At 47.2% G+C, this 21,159-nt stretch overlaps 1 protein-coding gene across 3 annotated transcripts; it reads left to right on the top strand.

Moving 5' to 3' along the window:
- Positions 1-5,566: 5,566 nt before the first annotated feature.
- On the top strand, positions 5,567-19,425 carry MON1A (MON1 homolog A, secretory trafficking associated). Of its 3 annotated transcripts, none has more exons than XM_043978952.1 (6): positions 5,567-5,748; positions 10,356-10,496; positions 13,695-14,183; positions 15,265-16,030; positions 18,722-18,869; positions 19,154-19,425. In XM_043978952.1, the coding sequence occupies exons 2-6, from the start codon at positions 10,370-10,372 to the stop codon at positions 19,292-19,294; spliced, it is 1,671 nt and encodes a 556-aa protein (XP_043834887.1). In that variant the 5' UTR covers positions 5,567-5,748; positions 10,356-10,369; the 3' UTR covers positions 19,295-19,425. The 3 variants fall into 3 exon arrangements, with proteins under 3 accessions (XP_043834887.1, XP_043834886.1, XP_043834888.1); XM_043978951.1 differs by having other exon boundaries at positions 5,569-5,916; XM_043978953.1 differs by lacking the exon at positions 5,567-5,748 and adding an exon at positions 10,915-11,152 and having other exon boundaries at positions 10,380-10,496; positions 13,692-14,183.
- The last annotated feature ends 1,734 nt before the right edge of the window (positions 19,426-21,159 follow it).

Raw genomic sequence — 21,159 nt, 5'->3', positions numbered from 1 at the left:
GTGGGCGGTCCTTTGCCAGTGTCTCCTATGTCATGAAATCAATTCCAAAATTCATCAGAGAGACCTTGAGTATTCTCATATCACTTCTCCTGACCACTATGTGAGCGCTTGCCTTGTGAGTTCTCCATAAAATAGTCCTTTAGGCAAACGTATGTTTGTCATTCAAACAATGTGGCTCTCTTCAGTAGAGTTTGAATGCTTGGCAGTTTAGCTTGAGGAAGGACCTCAGTGTCCAGTACCTTATCTTGCCAGGTGATCTTCAGAATCTTCCTAAGACAATTTAAATGGAAGCTAGTTGGTTTTCTGCCATGATATTGGTAGACTAACTGTCCAGGTTTCACAGTCATACAACAATGAGGTCAGCACAAAGGCTCTGTAGACCTTCACCTTGCTAAGTAGTCTAATACCTCTTCTCTTCCACACTTTCTTTCAGAGCCTCCCAAATACTGGGCTAACTCTGGCAATGTGTGCATCATTCTCATCATCTATGTGTACATTCCTGGCATGTATATTGCCAAGCCAAGTGAACTTATCCGCAATATTTAACATTTCTCTATTTGATGTAACCGATGGATCCACATATGGATAGTGCACTGGCAGGTGGAGAAACTATGTTTTCTTGTTGTTAGGCCAAAATTAGCACCAGCAGGAGAGAATTGATCTATACTTTGTGGCATCTCAGCTTCAGAGGCTACACTGAGTGCACTATCATCTGTGAACAAAAAAGCATACACCGACTCTCCCTCCACTTTAGTCTTGGCTTGTAACCTTTTCAAGTTAAATCTGTAAAATGAACTAGAGAAGGAAATGGCAAACCACACCAGTATCTTTGCCAAGAAAATCCCAAATAGGGTCACAAAGAGTCAGACCTGACTGAACAACACCTGTACACTATTCCTCCCAGCAGTACTTTCTGCATTTGCAAATGAGGCAACTCCCAGATCAACAGCAGGTTAATAGATAGGTTTTATCTAGGTAGCAAAAGAAATGCAAACTATTTATAGAGACTTTAGAAAAGTAACTTTAGAGATTTGAATAAGCTTTGAAATAAACCTCTGCTCTGTTTGGGCAGATTAGAGGGTCAGGGAAGAAGAGACTGTACTTCACCATCCAGTTCTCAATTCTCCCCAATAGAAAGCCAGCCATCACTGTCCCATTCTGGGGGTTTTGGGAGAAAACTGCAACACACAGGTTCCGGCAGTGGCACTCAGCTCAAAAAACCAATCCTACTTTTCATGCACCTATACTACTTGGCGTTTGCAATAGTCTCCTTTAGACAGATGCAGCTAGGAAAAAATGTTATCTGTCCAGGACTATTTCTCCCGGAAACTCCTTCAGCTAATCTCTGAAAGGGCCTCTGGGTGATGCCATAGTTCGTAGAACACCAGGCCTGGAGAGTTAGGAAGACTCATCTTCCTGAGTTCAAATCTGGCCTCAGACACTTACTAGCTGAGTGGACCTGGGCAAGTCACTTAACCCTGTTTTACCTCAGTTTCCTCACCAATAAAATGAACTGGAGAAGGAAATGGTAAACCACTCCAGTGTCTTTGTGAAGAAAACACCAAATGGAGTCACGAATTGTTGAACAGGACTGAAAACAACTGAACACTAATAACAAAAGTTCTGCAATTTTCTCCTGGCCCGCATCTCCAAAGCTAGACATGTAGACATTACTAGTCCCTATAGCTCTCTAGTTTCCTCCATTCCAGGTTAAAGTCTAAGGATATATACTAATTTCCATCATAATCCATAGACCTTTTCACTCATTTTTTGTAGCCATTCCATAGGATTCTTATCTCTAGTTTTCTTTTCTTAGAATGACCCAATCACATATAGATTAATATGTAGATTTTTTTTTTAAACTGACACTCCAAAGTAATAGAAATAGCCCCAACTGAAATTCCCTACCCCATTTTCTGCACTCTGCCTATCTGTTGAAATATCATGAAATAACATTTTTCTATTCTGAAAGTCCTTTTCAGACTTGGCTCCTTTGGAAGGTGGATTAGGCTGAAGACAAAAGGACTTTCTTACTTGCCTCCTCAGTGGATGGGAGTGGGGCTTGAGGGAGGTAAAGAATATGTAACTGAAATTTTAAAAATGAATGCTAACAAATAAACATTTTTAACAGAACTTTCTTACAGTAAAGCTAATCATGGGTGTCTTACAGAGCTCTGTCCAGGGACCTTTTCTCTTCTGCCTCTGCACTTTTTCACTTGATGATCTCACCAGCTCCATGGACTCAATTATCATCTTTATTCTGATGAATTCTTTTTTTGTTTTGTTTTTTGTTTGTTGCTGTTTTGGCAGGGCAATGAAGGTTAAGTAACTTGCCCAGGGTCACACAGCTAGTAAGTGTCAAGTGTCTAAGGTCAGATTTGAACTCAGGTCCTCCTGAATCCAGGGCTGGTGCTTTATCCACTGCACCACCTAGCTGCCCCGATTTCTTGGCACTTTCTTTGGCCGTCCCACATGCCTGAAATGCTCTCCTTCCTCATTTCCCATTTCTTGGCTTTGCTATCTAAAATCTCACATTCTACAGGAAGCCCTTCCCAATCCTTAAGTCTAGTGCTTCCCTCTCCCCTCCCCCCCATTATTATTTCCTATTTATTCTCTATGTGGCTTGTTTGTGCATAGTGCATGTTTTCTCCCCTATCAGATTGTGACCTCCTAAAGGGAAGGGGCTATTTTTTTTTTTTGCAATTCTGTAATCATGCAGTGTTTTATTTAAAAAGGCATTAAAACCAACAAAGAAAATGTTTATAAATGGTTTAAAGGAGGGTCATAATTTTCCAGAAGTTTTTTAAAAATCCATTTGCTTAATTTAGGGGGCAGCTAGGTGGCGCAGTGGATAGAGCACCGGCCCTGGAGTCAGGAGGACCTGAGTTCAAATCCGGCCTCAGACACTTAACACTTACTAGCTGTGTGACCCTGGGCAAGTCACTTAACCCCCACTGCCTCACTAAAAAAAAAAAATCCATTTGCTTAATTTAGATGAAAGAATTTCCAAAGAAATTTGCATTTCTTCAAAATGCAAAAGCTTTCCAAGATTACAATCCATAAAGAGTAGCATACCTAACTGGGGGATATTTGTAACAAATGTTATCGTATTATCAAGCAACATTAAGGTTTTGAGTTCGATTGTCAATGTAACATCATCACAGCCTTACAACTTAAAACACAGGAAAATAAAATACATCAGAGCAGTGAAAGTTGCATGGCCCCAAACAAAAAGAAAACAGTTACTGTTGGTATCAGGAAGGGGTTATTTTTTGTCTTTCTTTGTGCAGCCCCAGTCCCGAAGCCCACTGGCCTGGGACTCTCTCTTCAGAGGTAAAGATGAAAGCCCTGCCCTCCACAAGGCGCAGGGTGGTGTTGGCCAGAATGGGAGAATTCCAGTCTCCTTCAGTCTTCTTTGGGACTATACGAGCATCAGGTTGCTTTGGGTACTACTGGTTTCTAGCTTCACGAGGGAAGATGGAAGGAGCCAATCTCACTTCAGGTTGCTGAAGGAGAACACTTTAGCTCCGGAGACATGAAAGGAGATGGCAGTCTGTACCATGTCCCTATCCCTAACTTGCTACACTAGAGACTCAGGAGAACTTCCCCTTGAGTGAAATCCAGGACTCTCTCTCTCTTGTGAGAGCCCATCTCTTTATTGCCTCACGCCCTAAGGAAGAGTTCCTTTACTCTGTATTGTCTGGTATATAGTCTTCTTCTGTGTGTACTTGTCTTATTTCTGTTTTGCTGTTCAATTTTTATAAATGTGTTTTCTTAGCTAAATGCTATGTGTATTCATTGTGGAACTAATATTTTGTGGGAAAGGGATCGAACCTTGGATCTAAAGAAGAGAATCTTCTCTCCTACCCAGACATAGCGACTATTAGTTGGATTGAACCTGATCACACATATCCATCCCTTAGACTAAAAACATGTAAGGGAAGCATATAGATATAATTCTAGCCTGGAACTCCCTCTTTCTGAGGGAAGCAGAGTGCCCTTTGGCCCCATTCAGATAGGGTTAAAATGATATGGATTAGGGGCAGCTAGGTGGTACAGTGGATAAAGCACCGGCCCTGGATTCAGGAAGACCTGAGTTCAAATCTGGCCTCAGACACTTGAGACTTACTAGCTGTGTGACCCTGGGCAAGTCACTTAACCCTCATTGCCCCACCAAAAAAAAAACACCCCAAAAACAAAAAACAAAACAAAATGATATGGACAAGGGGAAAGGTCACCCTTTGATCACTCCCAGAGAACACTTATGGGAATCGAGTAGTGACTATTATTCTTCCCAGCTCTGCCAGGGGCAATGAGGATTAAGTAACTAGCCCAGGATCACACAGCTAGTAAGTGTCAAGTGTCTGAGGTCACATTTGAACTCAGGTCCTCCTGAATCCAGGGCTGGTGCTTTATCCACTGTGCCACCTAGCGGCCCTCCGACTATTATTCTATAATGTTAACTTCAAATTGTATTTTTCTTTCTTTTTTTTTTTTTGTGGGGCAATGAGGGTTAAGTGACTCGCCCAGGGTCACACAGCTAGTAAGTGTCAAGTGTCTGAGGCTGGATTTGAACTTAGGTCCTCCTGAATCCAAGGCCTGTGCTTTATCCACTGTGCCACCTAGCTGCCCCTTCAAATTATATTTTAACACATAACCTCTTTGTTATTTTTGTTGTTGTTCAGTCGTGTCCTACTCTTCATGACCCCAACTGGGATTTTCTTTGCAAAAATACTGGAGCAGTTGGCCATTTCCTTCTCTAGCTCATTTTACAGATGCGGAAACTGAGGCAAACAGCTAGTAAGAGTCTGAGGCTAGATTTGAACTCAGGAAGATGAGTTTTCCTGACTCCTGGCCTAGCACTCTATCCACTAGTTGCCCCACCCTTGACAAATGCTAGCAACTAAGGGAGAAATAAGGAGGAGGGTTGGTCTACCTAACAGCAAGATGCCCTTCTGGCTCTAGATTCTATGGCATTCTAAGTTCCTGACTCTGCTTCCCCCTCTGCAAAATAGAAAGGGAGATTAACAGGAAAAAGGGAGGCTTGATCATTGTATTACAGATGTGCTTTTGTTTAAAGATGTATTACTATCTTTTGGTTTTCCGTCACACTAGCCATGTGACCCTGAGCAAGTCACTTAACCCTGCTTGCCTCGGTTTCCTCATCTGTAAAATGAGCTGGAGAAGGAGATGGCAAAACCACTCCAGTATCTTTTCCAAGAGAACCCCAAGAGTCAGACACGACTGAAATGACAGAACAACAACAACAATGTAGGGTGGGTAAATGACTTGCCCCAAGCCACAACACTAGCATGTAGCAGACCCAGGTCCTCAAACTCCAGAGCCAGAGCTCTTGCCATTTAAACCACAGGGATCTGCCCAACCCCCACAGGGCCAGGCCTTGGCAGAGTCTGGAGTAGGAGCCAGGTCTCTGATGCTCAAGAAGTGCTGTTTCCAGGAGCCTGGCCTTGCCATTCTTAGAAGTGCGCTGAGTCAGGGGCGCAGCCAGCCAGGTAGGAGCCTTCCTCCCCTAGACCACGCCCCCTGAGCACTGAGGGAGGCTGCTGGGGACTGCAGGGCCTTGAGCAGCTCTTGGACTACAATTCCCACAATGCAACCTGAGGGAAGGTTGGGCCGAGTCGCTGGAAACTGACCTTTGGGAGGAGAAGTGGTTTTGCACTGTTTTCCTGGCTGGGCTGGAGATGAACAGGATGGTTCGAGCTGCAGCAGTTCCAGTGGTGGCCAGAGGTCAGCAGTTAGGAAGCCACCATGGTCAGGGGCTGGGAGAGTGAGGACTGCTGGGGCCTGGCATCCCTCGCTCACTAGGTGGGCCCTGTCCGGGCCCCTCCAGCTTCCGGGGAATCTGGCTAAGAGCAGTGCTTTACCTGCTCGCCCCCTTCTTGGAGCAGAAGCCAGGTGGGTGTGCCCGCTCCTGTCTGTGGGCTCTGGGCTTAGGGTGTGGGGAGGGGAGGGCAGGAGCTGCCGCTGGACCCACTATCTACCGGCTCTGCGGGCCTAGAGGGCACTTCAGGGCGGGGGCGGGGATGAGGCACACACCTGCCTTACCAGGTGTGGGCTTCTGGGCCCTCCCCAAGATGAACACCCCACCTAAACCCAGGATCTGAATATCAGTCTTTAAGTCCAGTTGAGGACTGGGGGGTTCTGGCTCCTCACAAAGCAGAGAATCATAGGATTTAGAACTGGAAGGGACTTTAGAGGTCATCTAGACCAAGCCACTCATTTTATAGATGCGGAAACTAAGGTTTGTTAAGAGAAAGTGACTTGCTCAAGGTCACACGGGTGACAAGTAAGAGAGTGAATATCTGAGCTCAGGTAATTCAGACTTCCTGCTGCTTTCTTTGTGGTGAAGGAAATGGCAAAGCACTCCAGTATCTCTGTCAAGAAAACCCCACAGACAGTGCAGTTTCCACCAAAATGCCCAGGATGGCATGTATCCTCAGGTCCTCGCCTTTCCCCTTCCTCCCAACCAGAGAATAGGGGAGAAGCGGGAGGAGGGCATAGGGAGGAAGTTCCTGGGAGTTCTGCGACAAAGGGGCCACCCTGAATCCCAGGCCTACCAGATACCCTAGAGTCCATTCAGAAGAAGCCAGCTGCCTTTGTCAAAGAAGGGAGTGGTCCTCCCACAGAAGGAGGCAGGACCACAGACCTAGGGCTGAGCAAGCATGCCGGTAGAGACTCCCTGCACCCCAGTCAGGGCTTCCTCTGAGGCCCTGGAGGCCACCCCGCCCTACTCCACCTTTGTTGTACACATTCACCCTCCAGCACCTCCCCAGCCAAGCCACCTTTCCTGTTAGTCTGGGACTGACTTCTCCCATTCCTTCCCCTTCTACTGAGGGAGGTACTTGGGCTAGATCACCCCTGAGGTCCCTTCTAATTCTAAAAGTATGTTTCATAGCAGGAGGCCTTTTGGGAAGCCAGCACTGAGGCCCCATGTTATCTTTTGTGTGAGTTCCTACACTGTAACACCCTTTCTAACAAAAAGAGATGCATTCCGGAAACTTTGTTGCAAGAGGCAGAAAGAACACAGGGAAGGGCTTGTCCTAGGCTGTGAGGATACTCCTTTGTGCCCTGGCAGGACACTGCTTCCCTCTCGCCCAAGGATGGGTTGGATTAAGACATCCAAGGTTTCTCCTAAACGAGGTATTTGGGGAATCTTGGAATTGAGCCTCAAAGTTGGAAGGTATATATGTGTATTGTGAATTGTAGAGTGTCTCTACATCATTCTCACCAGGCTAGAAATACTTCCCTAAAGTCACTAGAGGGAAATTAACCAACGATTATGAAGAGACTGGCCAAGTAACCTACTGAGAATAGCATTTTTCAGCAGAGGGGTGGGGAAGGAAGGAGAAACTGGGGGCAGGGGGTGGTACAGGAAAGCACTGAGCTCTCCTGGAAAGGAGTTAGCCTTGAAGCCATCTGCCCACCCCCTGAGCCATCTGGCAGGACCCAGAGAACTCCAGCCCTTGAGCCTCAGAAGGGCTCCTTAGGGATTTGATTTCTTTATTGTGGCTAGGGCTGGCACTTGTGCTCGCTCGCTCTCTCTCTCTCTCTCTCTCTCTCTCTCTCTCTCTCTCTCTCTCTCTCTCTCTCCCTCTCCTGGTTATCTGAGTAGGAACATATCTGTTGTAGAAAAGAGCATGCTCCTGACCTCTCTGCTTAGGAGAGACTTTGGCCAACAATTCACTTCCAATCAACAAATAAACATACTCACAATGAAATGGTCCCTATTCTCAAGGAACTTACTTTCCACTTCTCCACCAGAGAATCAATGACTGTGGCTGGATTATAGGGTGTGTTAGAAGTAGGGGGAAGGAGATAGCATTTGTACTAGGTCTTTTCTTTCTTTTTTTAAAAAGTGTCTTATTTTTATATGTGTCTTTTTTGGTTTTTTCTTGTGGTTTTTCTCTTTTGTTCTGATTCTTCTTTTACAACACGACTAATGAGGAAATGTGTTTAACATGATTATACATATATATGTCTTTCAATTTTATATCTCAGTTATTTATTTTCCAAATATCTCCTTCCTTACTATGAAAGAATAGGATGGGGAAGGTATGAGTGAAAAAGAACTTTTGGGTTTTTTTTAACTGGACCCAGTGTGCTATTACTTGTAATATATATACATTTTTTTTTGCAGGGCAATGGGGGTTAAGTGACTTGCCCAGGGTCACATAGCTAGTAAGTGTCAAGTGTCTGAGGTCGCATTTGAACTCAGGTCCTCCTGAATCCAGGGCGGGTACTTAATCCACTGTGCCACCTAGCTGCCTCTGTAATAAATATTTTTAAAGAATGAAGGAGAAAAACCTGAATATATTGACTATGATTAATAACTCATGTAATATTCCAGATCCCTAGTCCCTAGGTCTGCAATGAAGAGAACCCAGTTTGAAGTGGATCTTGAAGGACCAGTAGGCTCAACAAATAGAGACAGAGAAGGGAAGGACATTCCAAGAGAAGGGAAAGGGAAGAAAGAGAGCATCTGATGGACCATGTTGTAGGGTTTTCCAGAGAAGAGAGCACCAGTAGCCCTGTGAGGGGGAAAGATTTGCTCTCAGGCAACCTCCTAGCCTATGGCAGTCTAGAAAGGAGGTGGGCAGCTCCATCATGCAATCAATTTATTAATCTTTTTTTTTTTTTTTTTAGTGAGGCAATTGGGGTTAAGTGACTTGCCCAGGGTCACACAGCTAGTAAGTGTTAAGTGTCTGAGGCTGGATTTGAACTCACGGTCTCCTGACTCCAGGGCCCGTGCTCTATCCACTGCGCCACCTAGCTGCCCCATGCAATCAATTTATAACAAGTAGGTATTTAGTGCTGGGCATCTTTTCCTCTACATTGTCAAATAAAACTTTCATATTAATCCCTCCCTCTCTTGAATAATAAACAATGAACAATCGAGAAATGGCAAACTACTCTAATCTCTTTGCCAAGAAAACCCCCAAAGGGGTCACAAAGAGTCAGACGTGACTGAAAAATGACTAAACAACAACTCTTGGACAAAGCTCATTGTGCTAGGAGTATTTAAAAAATTTTTTTTTAATTTAATTTTATTTTAAATTTTGTTTCCAGTTACATGTAAAGATTTTTTTTTTAGTTCCAGATTTTTCTTCCCCCTACCTCCATCCCTTCCCTCCCCTCTCCCAAGGGCAGCAAGCAATATGATATAGGTTATACATTTGAGTATTTTATTTTAGCAATGATTAGCTCTACAGTTATCTCTTCCACATTGCAGAGGTTAGGGGTGTGGTACCCCCATGATCTAAAAAATCTGTATAACATTTTTGACCCTTCATACCAGAGAAGAAGTCTGAATTTTTTTTCCTTTTCTTTTATGGGATATTTACAGAACTTTATAAAATTTATTGGTCATAGGCTATGTTATACAATACTATACATATATTTTATGCATTTCTGAGTTTTTAAACTTTTTCTGTGTTGTCTGCTGGCTTTCACATGTGGTCTACGGCTTCCACAAAACTCCTAAAAAATTCCCATTTAGTTTCTTATGCTAACCTGCTATGTATCAAAACCACAATGGGGAAAACCAGGCTGTGGAAGGGATAACTGTAGATTATCTCCTCTAATGGAGGGAAATAGAGGCATGAAGTAGACAGATGTACCTCTGGGGGTCAGGGTTTACATGTAAGCTGAGAGGACTCTTAGAACCCAAATTATCAGAGCTTAAGAGGGCCCTTAGAAATAGCACATAGAGGGGCAGCTAGGTGGCGCAGTGGATAGAGCATTGGCCCTGGATTCAGGAGGACCTGAGTTCAAATCCGGCCTCAGACACTTAACAATTACTAGCTGTGTGACCCTGGGCAAGTCACTTAACCCTAATTGCCTCACTCAAAAAAAAAACAAACGAAATAGCACATAGAGGGGCAGCTGGGTGGTGCAGTGGATAGAGCACTGGCCCTGGAGTCCGAAGGACCTGAGTTAAAATCTGACCTCAGACACTTGACACTTACTAGCTGTGTGACCCTGGGCAAGTCTCTTAACCCCAATTGCCTCATCAAAAAAAAAAAAAAAGAAAGAGAGAAAGAAATAGCACATAGGATATCACAGCTGGAAGGGACCTTAGACCATCGAATGTCAGGCCTAGAATTTACCTTAAAACATAAAATGTCAGAGGCTGGGAGAGCATTAGAAATCCAATCCAATCCCCTCCTTTATCAGTGAGGAAACTGAGACTCTGAGAAGGGATGGCTCACACAGTGATTGGGGTGTCCTGATTGTAAGGGAGGCCTCATTCTACCACCCAACAGAGCGTTACCTCGACAGCGCCAATTACACTAGCTCCCCTGATGGTTCTTTCTCTTGTTGGTTTGTGGTTACAGGTTGAAGCAAGAATATGGCTGCTGATGTGCATAAGAAAGAAAGCTGGGAAACCACCAATGGTACCTTGGTCCCCTCCGATGGACAGCGTTCAGAGCGGTCAGAGAGCCCAACCCCAGGACTGGCCCAGGGAACAGAACCAGGTAAGGCAGGTAGAGGGGTGGCCTGCAGGCAGAGGCATAGCTCCCATCAATAAGAGTCCATGAGGGCAGTTAGGTAGCACAGTGGATAAAGCACTGGCCCTGGATTCAGGAGGACCTGAGTTCAAATCTCACCTCTGACACTTGACACTAGCTGTGTGACCCTGGGCAAGTTACTTAACCCTCATTGCCCTGCCAAAAAAAAAAAGAGTCCATGAGATGGTGCTCTAATTCAAACCACTTCTACCTGTGACTTTTCAGCTCTGTGCAGGGGATAGATAGAGCCTTGAAAGAACCAGAGTTTTTTATAACATTAGCTAATGTTTATATTGCACATGAAAAAAAAGTGTTCTTTTCTTTGATCTTTATAACCACCCCCCGTAAGGTAGGTAATGTGAGTATGATTATCTCCATCTAGTAGATGAAGAAACAGAGGTTCAGAGATGTGAATCATTTGGCCAGAGTCCCCCAGCTAGCAAGGGACAGCTCTGGGATCCAAACTCAGGTTTTCTGCCCGCAAGGTCCATGGCCCTTTCCATTGAATTGTCATGCTTCTCATCCTGGGGGGAAGGGAAGGGCTCAGAGGCAGACCTCATCAACTTCCTTCTCCCAGTTTTTCCTCTGCTACCCTCACAGCACAGAGGTGGCCCTGGTATCACCAGCTAACCTCTAGACTTGCCCAGAGGGAGCAAGGGCAAATGGGCATTCTGTGCCAGACACAGGGTTCCAGAGAGCCCCAGCTCAGAACCCCAGGGGCGTGGAAATGGTTAATGCCAGCCCCAGGATGGCTTTTCTTCCTGTGGGGGAGGATTTCCTGCAGACCCTAGGGAACCCAGGCATGCCCTACCTCCTACAGTGAGATAACAGACTGATTAGACATGCAGATAGGGACTTCCCCAGGCAGGACTTTTGGGGGGTAGGGAGGAGGGAAAATCATGACTATGGAATGGAATAGATCATCCTCTCTTTGTCTTCTTCACCTCCTCCTTTGAGAGAGAAGGAATGAGGCACCTTGATTTGGGGCAGGTACCTGAGTTCATAAAGGAATGAAGAATAGCCACTCCTCTCTTAGCGGCTTTCCTTAGATGAGGAAAATCATTTGAATTTTTTATTTTTTTTTAAATTTTTTTTTAGTGAGGCAATTGGGGTTAAGTGACTTGCCCAGGGTCACACAGCTAGTAAGTGTTAAGTGTCTGAGGGCTGGATTTGAACTCAGGTACTCCTGATTCCAGGGCCGGTGCTCTATCCACTGCGCCACCTAGCTGCCCCCAATCATTTGAATTTTTAAAAAATTCAGTGCATAAATACAGGTTAGGGGAGGCAGAGCTAAACAATATTTCACATGAAAAAGATCTGGTGGCCTACAGATTTTAGTGGACTGCAAGCTCAGTATAAGTCAGCATCTGACAAGGTAGCCAAAAAGCTAATAGAACCATTTAGATAGAACCTACTATATGCCAAGCACTTGACAAGTATCTCATTTGACTCTCACAGCAATCCTGGGAAGCAGGCAATATTTATTATCCCCACTTTATAGGTGAGGAAACTGAGGCAAACAGGTTCAGTGCCTTGCCCAGCTTGCAAGTCTCTGAAGTTGGATTTGAAGTCAAGGCCTTCTTCTTCTTTTTTTTTTTAAAGTGAGGCAACTGGGGTTAAGCGACTTGCCCAGGGTCACACAGCTAGTAAGTGTTAAGTGTCTGAGGCTGGATTTGAACTCAGGTCCTCCTGACTCCAGGGCCGGTGCTCTATCCACTGTGCCACCTAGCTGCCCCTCAAGGTCTTCTTGACTCCAGGCCAAGTGTTCTATTCGTGGTACCATTCAGCTGTGTTCACAGAGAACACTGACATAGAAGCAGAAGGTCTAGAACAGGGAGGTTTTCGGGTGCCCCCATCCTGTACCTTGGTTAGAGCACATCAGTCCTAGGTACTCAGTTCAGTTTTAGGAAGGATGCTGCCAAAGTAAAGGGATTCCAGGAGAGTGAGGGAACTGAAAAACAAGCCATTGGCTGAAGAACCTGATGGAACCCTTAGCCTAGAGAAGAGGAGGAGGCCCAGGGGAGGCCATGGCAGCCGTCTCTGAGTATCTGAAGGGCTTTCACATATGAGCCACTTTTGGATCCTGCCCGAGAGGCATCGGGTAGAAGTTGTAGACAGACCAGTCTGGCTTGGTCTATGGAAGGCTTCCTCACCAGGAGAGCTGTCTGTCTTGGGAGGCAGAAAACACTTTATGTCCTTGGGTTTTCAGGTAACAGCTGGATGGCCACTTTGGGAGGCTATTGTAGGAGGGTTTCTTCTCAGCTACTCACCATACTAGAGACCCTCCAAGGCCCCATCTAGATGGGAGATTCTGTGACCAGGTAAGGTACTTTCCCATCCTACCTTGGAGCTCAGCCTCACCACATATACAGTGGGGATGGCACTGTATTTTTAGGAGGAGGAGGTGAACCCTAGACCCCACAAATGGGTCAGCTGCTAGAGAGAACATAGAGAAGGTAAATTCAGCCCCTGCTCCCGTATCTGAAGGCCCCTGAGCCAGCCGGCCCCTGCCATGCCCTGAGGCCTATTGGAGATCATCCTTAATTCCATCTGTCCCTCAAGGATGGGGAGAAGGGGCTGATGGAATAAACAGTGAATGCTGAAAAGCAATGTGTGAAATGCTGTGCGGTTATCCACAGTGACGGAGGACAGCTGTATGGCTAATGTCAAAGTGTGGGAAATCACCCAAGAATCACAGAATGAGAAAACTTGGAGCTGGAGGGTCCCTTAGAGCTCATCTGGTTCAATCGTCTCATTTTACAGCTGAAGAAACCGAGGCCCATCCGAGGGCTCAAGCTAGTAAATAGCAGAGTTGGACTTCATACCTCGGCCTTGGGACTCCAAATCCGCTATATCATGGTGCCTCCAAAAGTAATTTCTGTCTGGCGCAGGAAAGCACCATAGATAGCACTGGGTGTTGGTTTGGTTGTGGGGTTTTTGGCAAGGGAAGCACACGATATCTCCTTTCCTGCTCTTCTTTGGCCATGATCCCCTGAGATTCCCTAAGCATAGGCTGATTAACGAGGGGGTGAAACTGCACAGAAACAGCTGTGTGTGTCGAGGGCACCAGTCCCATGCTTGTGGTTAAGCCACAACATAGAAAATGAAGAGCCAATTGGATGAGGATGTGCCCCTCTCCTGAGAGTCTGGTTTTTTGGTTGGCAGGGGCTGGTCAGGAAGGTGCCATGTTTGTCCATGCCCGTTCTTACGAGGACCTGACAGAGTCTGAGGATGGGGAAGCCACGGGGGGCAATCCTGAGGAAGGAACCAGCGCCCAGCCTCGGGCTACCGCATCAGACATGCGACAGATCAGCAAAGACTTCAGTGAGCTGAGCACCCAGCTGACTGGTGTGGCCCGGGACCTAGAAGAGGAGATGCGCCCAGAGCCTGAGGACTGTGTCGAGTCTTCGGGACCTGGGGAGCGAAGGGCCTCAGAAGCCCCGAGGGAGGGAGAGGCCGGGGAGGGCGATGAAGAGGATGCAGTCGAAACGTGGCGGCTCCACCAGAAGCACATCTTTGTGCTGAGTGAGGCAGGGAAGCCTGTCTACTCCCGCTACGGCTCAGAGGAGGCGCTGTCCAGCACGATGGGGGTCATGGTGGCTCTGGTGTCTTTCCTGGAAGCTGACAAGAATGCTATTCGCTCCATCCATGCAGGTAAGGCCTGCCTTGGGAAGGGGAATGGCGGAGGGAGGAACACAGGCAGCCTCTCCCCAATCCCCTTGGAGATCTCTGGCCAGCCCCCAGGAGGCTGTGATAGAAAGCTTCTTCCTCCCATTTCTCGCTGGTTTCCTTCTAGACGCATTCAGTTTACATCATGCATCAGATTAGCCCTGTGTGCACAGGTCTGGACTAAGCTTGATTCAGGGAAGGGGCCTGTTCTTGTGGATCCCACCTGATGGGGAACATATAACCCTGGCCTTGAGGAATCCCTCAGGCTGATAGCTAGACACCACAGGTTTCCCATCCCAAATCCAGGCACATTCTTTATCTAAAGGGTAGACATAGTGCTTGCCTTCAGGGAGCCCCCAGTCCAAGTGGAAGACACAGGACCTACCCTTAGGAAGCCCCTAATCTGAGACAAAACACAGTCCCTGTCTGCAGTCAGCATCTGATCTGGGGGGGGGGGCGCAAAAGACAACCTCTATCCTCAGGATGCCTCCAGTTTTGGAGCAAGACATGGATCCTACCCTCAGGGAGCTCCCAGTCCAAGGGGACACCAGGCCCCATGTACACAAATGCTTTCAGACCCATAAATAAGCCGAGTAAGAAGAAGATAAGCCTGACTGTGCCTGGGAAGCCAGGGATCTCTGAGAGCTTTGGAGGTTAGATTGAGAAGCTTTTTACACCCACACAACCAACATTTCTTAAACATCACCTGAATGTTGAATTTGTGAGATACAAAATGAAAGAAGACATTGTCTTTGTCCTTAAGGTGCTCATAGGCCAGTAGAAAGATAAGACAAAACCAGATCGTTTTCATGTACAATAGCATGTGGCAAGCATATGAGAGGGCCAGAATTGTTCTCTGTAAGATCTAAATCAGTGCTGACTGGGAGGGGATCAGGGGTAGCTTCCTGGAGGAGGTGACTTTTGAGTTGGGCTTTCTCAGGTGGGTAGAAATTCAGCAGGCAAATTGGGAAGGGGGGCATTTTTCCATCTGGGAGCTACAATGGACCCTTGAGCAGGAGAGGGACCTCCCTCTCACCGGGCTGCTTTTTTCTCACCCTTCCACCAGATGGCTACAAGGTGGTGTTTGTCCGCCGGAGCCCCCTGGTGCTGGTAGCTGTGGCCCGCACCCGCCAGTCGGAGCAAGAGATTGCCCAGGAGCTGTTATACATCTATTACCAGATCCTCAGTCTTCTCACCTGGACCCAGCTCAATCACATCTTCCAGCAAAAGCAGAATTATGACCTACGGCGGCTGCTTTCGGGCTCTGAGCGTATCACCGACAACCTGCTGCAGCTCATGGCCCGTGACCCCAGCTTCCTGATGGGAGCCGCCCGTTGCCTGCCCCTGGCAGCCAGCGTGCGGGATGCTGTGAGCACCAGCCTGCAGCAGGCCCGGGCCAAGAGCCTCGTCTTTTCCATCTTGCTATCCCGGAACCAGCTGGTGTCTCTGGTGCGGAAGAAGGACCAATTCCTTCACCCCATCGACCTCCACCTTCTCTTTAACCTCATCAGCTCCTCATCGTCCTTTCGAGAAGGAGAGGCCTGGACGCCCATCTGCCTCCCCAAATTCAACTCAGGGGGCTTCTTCCACGTGCACATCTCCTACCTTGAGCCAGACACAGACCTGTGCCTGCTCCTGGTCTCCACTGACCGAGAGGACTTCTTCACGGTCTCAGACTGCCGCCGCCGTTTCCAGGAGCGGTTGAAAAAGCGCGGGGCCCATCACATGCTGAGGGAGGCACTGCGTACCCCCTTCTACAGTGTGGCCCAAGTAGGCATCCCAGACCTTCGCCACTTCATCTACAAGTCTAAGAGCTCAGGGCTCTTCACCAGGTGAGAGGCCCCTCCTCCCCCCGCCCCCATCAGGGACTGCCAGACCACTGGTATAGATGGACTTGACCACAGACCAGTGCTTCTGCCTTGGGATTACCAACAGGATGGGGTGTTCTCTGAGATCTGAGATTGAGGCTGAGCTAAAGCTGAGGCAGGACTGAGTCACAGGGCAGGGCTTCTTGATTCCCCCATGCAAGGTTATTGGAGTACGTACCCCCTGGGAGAATAATGACAACTCACATTTCTATGTAACTCGAAGATTTACAAAACACTTTTTAAAAACCAGCCAAGAGAGGCATGTCATGTAAGTATTGGCCCCACTTTGTGCAATGAATGAAAAGAACCTTATTAAGCTTATTAGTGCATGAAGCAATAGGAATATCAACAGAAAATTGAGACATGAGGGAGACAATACTCATGGCAGGGGTTAGCCACAGGGAAGATGGCAAGGCCCAGGGGTCAGGGTATTACTTACTGCAGGCCTGATGGTGATGTATAAACTTACAGAGGGTAATGGTCCAGACTGTGTAAGTGATACGGCCAATGTCACAGAACTCAAAAGCAGGACTTGAGCTGTGTTCTCCAGACCCCACATTGGGCCGGATTGCCACTATCCCACACTCTGCTTTTCTGCACTGTGGGAGGGACTGCTCTAGGAAGACACAGCCCTGAAGGCTCTGGAGTCCAGACAGCTGGGGCTGAATCCTATCTTCAACGCGTAGTAACTACATGACTATATATTTTTCTTTTCTCTCTGAGCTGCCTCATCTGCAAGATGGGAACAACAGGCCTTGTACTGTCCACCTTACAGTAGGGGGCAAAAGCTTTCTATACTTTCCAGGTGTTCTAGAAATGACAAGTGACAGTGCTGAAGCAGAGAACATATCCCACCCATGGAGGTACAGGTGGTCTGGGCTCCCTGCCTCTCCTCATTCCCTCCTTCCTCCCCCATCAGTCTCAGCGTGCGTGTGCGTGCGCGCGCGTGCGCGCGCGCGCACACACACACACACACACACACACACGAGTATCCTTAAACACACTCACTTTCCTGTCACAGAGCTACAAGCTGTATGCTACCAGAATTTGAGTTTGAGGAGGGGCCTTCCACCCTGGGAGATCCAGGAACACCCACTATCCCAGCCCCCTTAAACTGAGATGAATAAGGAAAGGGTCAGACAGCTAGAGCAAGAGCTTCAAGGAATAGAGAAGTAGGAGGCAAAAAGAAGCAGAGGAATTGAAGAGTGGTCATCACCAAGGCAGCTCTTCTTAGAAGTAGGGGATTTATTACTATTATCATTATCATCTTCATTAATAACATTTATATAGTGCCTTAAGGTTTTCAAAGCTCTTTACATATATATATATATATATATATATGTATATGTATGTGTATATGTATATGTATGTGTATATATGTGTGTGTGTGTGTGTATACATATATACACACACACACACACACACATATAGACATGGATATCTAGATACAAAAATCTAATTTGAGGCTCACAACAACCCTGGCAGATAAGTGTTATTATTATCTCCACTTTACAGATGTGGAAATTGAGGCCAAAAGAGATTAAGTGACTTTAACCTCTGAGTTAAATCTCTGAATAATTGCCTCTAATTCCCTTTGACACCTTGTGAATCTGTCTTACTGTAGCACCCCATACAACCAGACAGGGACTCGGGAAATCTTTGTGAAAATGAGGAAGAATGGGGCAGCTAGGTGGTACAGTGGATAGAGCACCGACCCTGGAGTCAGGAGGTCCCGAGTTCAAATCTGGCCTCAGACACTTTACACTTACTAACTGTGTGACCCTGGGAAAGTCACTTAACCCCAATTGCCTGGCCAAAAAAAAAAAAAAAGAAAATGAAGAAGAACATAAGACTTAGAGCTAGAAGAGACCTTGGGGTCTGTCTACACCCAATCCCTCCTTTCAACACGAGGAAACTGAGGCCCGGTCTTTTGTAAAGGTACACAGGCAGGAAGGAACAGAATGCCCCTTGAACACCTGGTCTGAATGCAGAGTTCTGGCCTCCCTCTCAAGTAGGCCTCATCTGACAGGGGAGTGCTTCTCAAAGGAGATAATGGAAATCAATCAATTTGTACCCTTTAAAGTGCTTTGTAAAAGTGAGGGATGTGGTGCTGATGGTAGTCTTTTCTCTGGGGAGCTTAGGTTTGGATGGAGGCTACAGTGCACTTGTATGTACACACACACACACACACACACACACACACACACACACACACACACCCCTCCCATTCCTTCAGAACTTTAGGGTTAAGAAAAGGCTTTTCCCATAACCTTGTGAGGTAGATGGTGCAAGGATGATTGTTCCCATATTAGAGATGAGGAAACATCATCAGAGGGAGGGAGAGATTTGACCAAAGGTCCTATGTGAATGTGAATGAATGTCAGGGGTTGAGTTTCAATTAGGTCTTTTGACTCCAAATCTGGCATGTTTTTCAGTATGTTATTCTGATGCACACATTCACATACACACAGACAGACATATATACACGCTTTGCCTTGTGCAGCCTTGGAAAGTCACTCAAACTCTGTGCCTCAGTTTCCACATCTGTAAAATCAGGGGGTTGGACTGGATGCATCTGCCTAGCTGTCCTGTTTAGCTCTGGATCGATGATCCTGCCAAGTCTCATGTTTCCCCTCTTGTCCACTTCCTCCCCAGCCCAGAGATTGAGGACCCATACGTAAGTGAGGAGGAACAGGAGCGACTGCTGGGCCTCTATCAGTACCTACACAGCCGTGCCCACAATGCCTCCCGCCCCCTCAAAACCATCTACTACACGGGACCCAATGAGAACCTTCTGGCCTTGGTAAGGGGCAGAGGGCTGGAAGTCCCTTCTCTCCCACTGCCTGGGATCCATTTGACCTGAGCTGTCAGTGCTGAGGAATCAGGGTCCTACACACTGCATAGGGGGGAGATTGGGATTCCAGGGGCTGGTCTGGGGTTGGGGTGGAGGGAGGATGGTAATCATGATCCTTTGGGGTGCTGGCTTCCTCGTCAGTCAGACTCAGGAGCAGCTTCCCTCTTACACCTGTGGCAGAGGCCCTTCCCCCTGGGGTCTCCAGAGGTGTGACCATGCCCTCCCTCCCATAGGTGACAGGAGCCTTTGAACTGTATATGTGCTACAGTCCCTTGGGCACCAAGGCTTCCGCCATCAGCGCTGTGCACAAGCTGATGCGGTGGATCCGAAAGGAGGAGGACCGGCTGTTCATCCTCACTCCTCTGACATATTGACAGACACTGGGGACGGCTGGGACCCCCACATGCCGCAGAGGGCCCGGATTGGTGGGAGTGCAGAGGGAGGCCGGGAGGGCTGCGGGGCGATCCCTGGATTTTGTGTTTGCATTAAAGAGTAGATGTCTGAAGCCATCGCTGTCTGCTCCCAGCGTCCCCTGGGGTCTTCTGGGATCTTGTCACAGATTGGAGCTGCCTTCAAAATGCTCCCTGTACCAGCTTCCCCTCTTCAAGCCCACCTCAATTTCCCCGCCCTGTACACTTCCATGTTCCATACCCGCTGTGTACACGTGCACCCACACACACCTGCTCACATCAGCCCTGCACCCCTCCTGCAAGCAAGCACACCCACGCACTAATCCCTGAAGTGCACTGTATCTTCATGCACACGTGCTCATTTGCTGACAGTCCTTGGGCCTACGCCGCACATCCCTCCTCATGCCCCCACCAATGGCATACACCCGTGCTCTCTATAATAGTCATGCACTTATTAAGCACCTACTATGTACGAGGGATACATGGTAGTGTGTATGTGGATATATCCTCCCCTTCTCGTCTGCAGCCAGCTGGCCAAATCCCACCCCCAGTCTGCTTTTGTAAAGCCCTGGAGCTAAGATGGATTCTTACATTTTTTAAAAAATACATTATTTTCAAATAAAATTTTATTGTATTAAAATTGTAAAAAAACCACCCTCAGCTGGCAGGTAAACCCTGGTCTCCGCTGTCCATCTATACGCACATGTACATACCTGGTGATAACAGTAGCTTTCATTTCTCTAGCACCCTGTGAGGCCCGGCCAAAGATCAGATAGGTCAGATGCCCAAGGGTCACAAAGCTCATAAGGATGACAGCCAACACTGCAATGCAGGACTTTCCCCTCCACCACATCAATGGCTTTAAACTGCACTAAGACATTTGGGACACTGCATGCATGCACACGTGTGTGCATGTGTGTGTATATACTGTGTGTATGAGTGTTCTAAGTCCATGTGGTTTTAAGCTATGTATGCATACAAACATATATATATGTATACTCACACACACACACATACTGAATGTCTACAAACAGTGCCTTTTCTACCACCTGAAACCACCTACTCATGCATACAAACAAACTGCAACATAAACAGTTTTTCCATCAATTTCCCTTGGGAACCCAACTCTTTCTAAATGGAGAGAGGAGCTCTGTATTCCCTCACTATTCCTGAGCCTGGGATAGGAATGGACCTAGTTCATCTTCTTTGGCCCCAAGGGACTGAGAGGCTTTTAAATGATTTGTTGTTGAAGACTCAAGAAAATCTTTGTACCTTTAGAGCTTTGTCACCCAGGACTAACTTTCCCCCTACTCCCCAGCCTAGTGCTTACATATATGTGAGCCACACACTTAGGTCATGAGTTTGGCCATGCTAACCTCTACTCTTGGCCTGGCTGGCTCACTGCACCATCATTCTCCCTTAGTTTCCAGACATCCAGGCTTAGCTGAACCCCTCCCTCCAGATAAGATTGAGTTGATACAAGAAGACATCAGGGCAGCTAGGTGGCATAGTGGATAGAACACTGGCTCTGGAGTCATGAGGACTTGAGTTCAATTATCACCTCATACACTTCCCAGTAGTGTGACTCTGGGCAAGTCACTTAACTCCAATTACCTCTAACATCTGGGGCCCTCTCCAGTCGTCCTGATGTATATCTTGCCATTGGAATTGGATGGCTGTGGAGGAGAGAGTGAGGGTGGTGACCTTGCACAGCCTCCCTCACTTAAATCCAATTCACTGCAAGTTATGACATCACCCCCTCCCCCCACGTCATGGTCATCTTTGAGAATGAAGGACAAACAACAACAACAACAACAACAACAAGGCAT

The sequence above is a fragment of the Dromiciops gliroides genome, chromosome 1, assembly GCF_019393635.1.
Source record: "Dromiciops gliroides isolate mDroGli1 chromosome 1, mDroGli1.pri, whole genome shotgun sequence".
NCBI lineage: Eukaryota > Metazoa > Chordata > Mammalia > Microbiotheria > Microbiotheriidae > Dromiciops > Dromiciops gliroides.
Note: the sequence above shows the minus strand (reverse complement) of the source record. Positions and strands in the feature narration are given on the sequence as shown.